Here is a 1,681-nt window from a genome sequence, read left to right as displayed (position 1 = left end):
TCATCGTCATTATCATCATCGTCTTCAATATCATCGTCATTATCATCATCATCGTCATTATCATCATCGTCTTCAATATCATTGTCATTATCATCATCGTCAAACTGCAGTAAAATAATTAATTAATCAGTTAATCTGAATTAATTATTTAACCAATGGAAATTAATAAATGTATGTTTTGTTTTCTCTCTCTGTGTGTGTGTGTGTGTCTGTCTGTCTGTGTGTGTGTCTCTGTGTGTGTGTGTCTGTCTGTCTGTGTGTGTGTGTGTGTGTGTGTGTGTGTATGTAGGTGGACCCTTTCCACACACTGTTCGGTGTAGCTGGTCTCTCTTTACTGGGTGAAGAACAAATTAAAGCAGTGAATCCAGTCTTCTGCATGCCAGAGGAAGTACTGCAGAGAATCAACCTCCACATGGACCTGCTCACCTAAAGCACACACACACACGTGTTATGATGCATCATGAGCCTTTAAAGCTCTTCTGTGTAAAAGCTAATGATGTGTTTGTTTGTTGGTGATGACGGAAACATGATCCTGTTTCTCTGAAGCCTGGATACAGAACACTGTGTTAATATGCAGCTTTTCTCTATTTATTTGTACAGCAGGCTGGAGGATGATGTGTTTAATATGAAGCTTGTCCGTTGTACTGAACTAAAAAGATAAATAAATAACTAAAATTAGATTAAACTTTATTCACCAGGTTATTATTTTTATGTAAAGCACCAAATCTTTTTTTAATAATTTAACCTTTCATGTAATTATTTATGACCAATCCAGGAGATTTCCTTTAAAACATCTCAGTCTGGAGACTTTAGATTCATTTACAATAAAGATCACATGCACTAGCTGCTCAATTCCTTTTGTCAACTTCAACATTATGCAAAATAGTTGGGGTGTGGCTAAGACATAGGCCACGCCCACTCACATTCTGCTCTGACTGGTTAGCTACAGGACTGGGAGGAAACATGGAGGAGAATGTTATTGACAGGGTTGCCAAGTTGGCTAGTTTTAAATTTTATATTTACTTTAGATTATCTGAAATGGTTGTAAATCTTTCCCACAAAGTCTCAGTGCAGAGTGTCTGTGATGTACAGGAACATTTCTACGGTCAGATATACAGAATTATTATTATTGTAGTTATTAGTGTATACCTCCACCTCTGCTCCCTAATTTCACCACAGATCACAATGTCATTCATGAACATCATGGTTCCTCCTGTCAGATCTCATCATCATCCTGTTCATCAACACTGCAAACAGGAAAGGGCCAAGAGCCGATCTGTCATCCACCCTGAACCAGTCCATCATTCCTTCCACACATCTCCTCGCTGTCACACTGTCCTTATACATACCCTGCACCACCCTCATGTCCTCCTCTATACTCCTGACCTTCTCAGACCCCACAGCTGTACCCTCAGCACCGTCATACACGTCTCTAATCCACAAACACAATGCAGCTTCTCTTGACCACCTTTATTTTTCTCTATCAAAACTCAAATCAGACAATGTATCTGTAGAGCTCTTCTTCAGCATGACACCATATTAGTGCTAACAGATCATCACCTCTTCACTCAGACTCAGATGTCTTCATGTTGCAGCTGATCAACTTTATGCTGTGTCTCTCTCTCTCTGTCTCTCTCTCTCTCTCTCTCTCTCTCTCTCTCTCTCTCTCTCTCTCTCTCTC

General features: G+C 39.7%; 1 protein-coding gene across 1 annotated transcript in view; it reads left to right on the top strand.

Annotated features, from left to right (window-relative positions):
* The window catches only part of rabggtb (Rab geranylgeranyltransferase subunit beta), a 10,379-nt gene extending 9,694 nt beyond the window's left edge, over window positions 1-685 (top strand). The window contains exon 9 of the mRNA XM_060888629.1: window positions 290-685. Coding sequence (XP_060744612.1) covers window positions 290-430 — 141 coding nt within the window. The 3' untranslated portion in view covers window positions 431-685. The remainder of the gene's footprint in view (window positions 1-289) is intronic.
* Window positions 686-1,681: the final 996 nt, after the last annotated feature.

This window comes from Tachysurus vachellii, chromosome 15 (assembly GCF_030014155.1).
Source record: "Tachysurus vachellii isolate PV-2020 chromosome 15, HZAU_Pvac_v1, whole genome shotgun sequence".
Lineage (NCBI taxonomy): Eukaryota > Metazoa > Chordata > Actinopteri > Siluriformes > Bagridae > Tachysurus > Tachysurus vachellii.
Note: the sequence above shows the minus strand (reverse complement) of the source record. Positions and strands in the feature narration are given on the sequence as shown.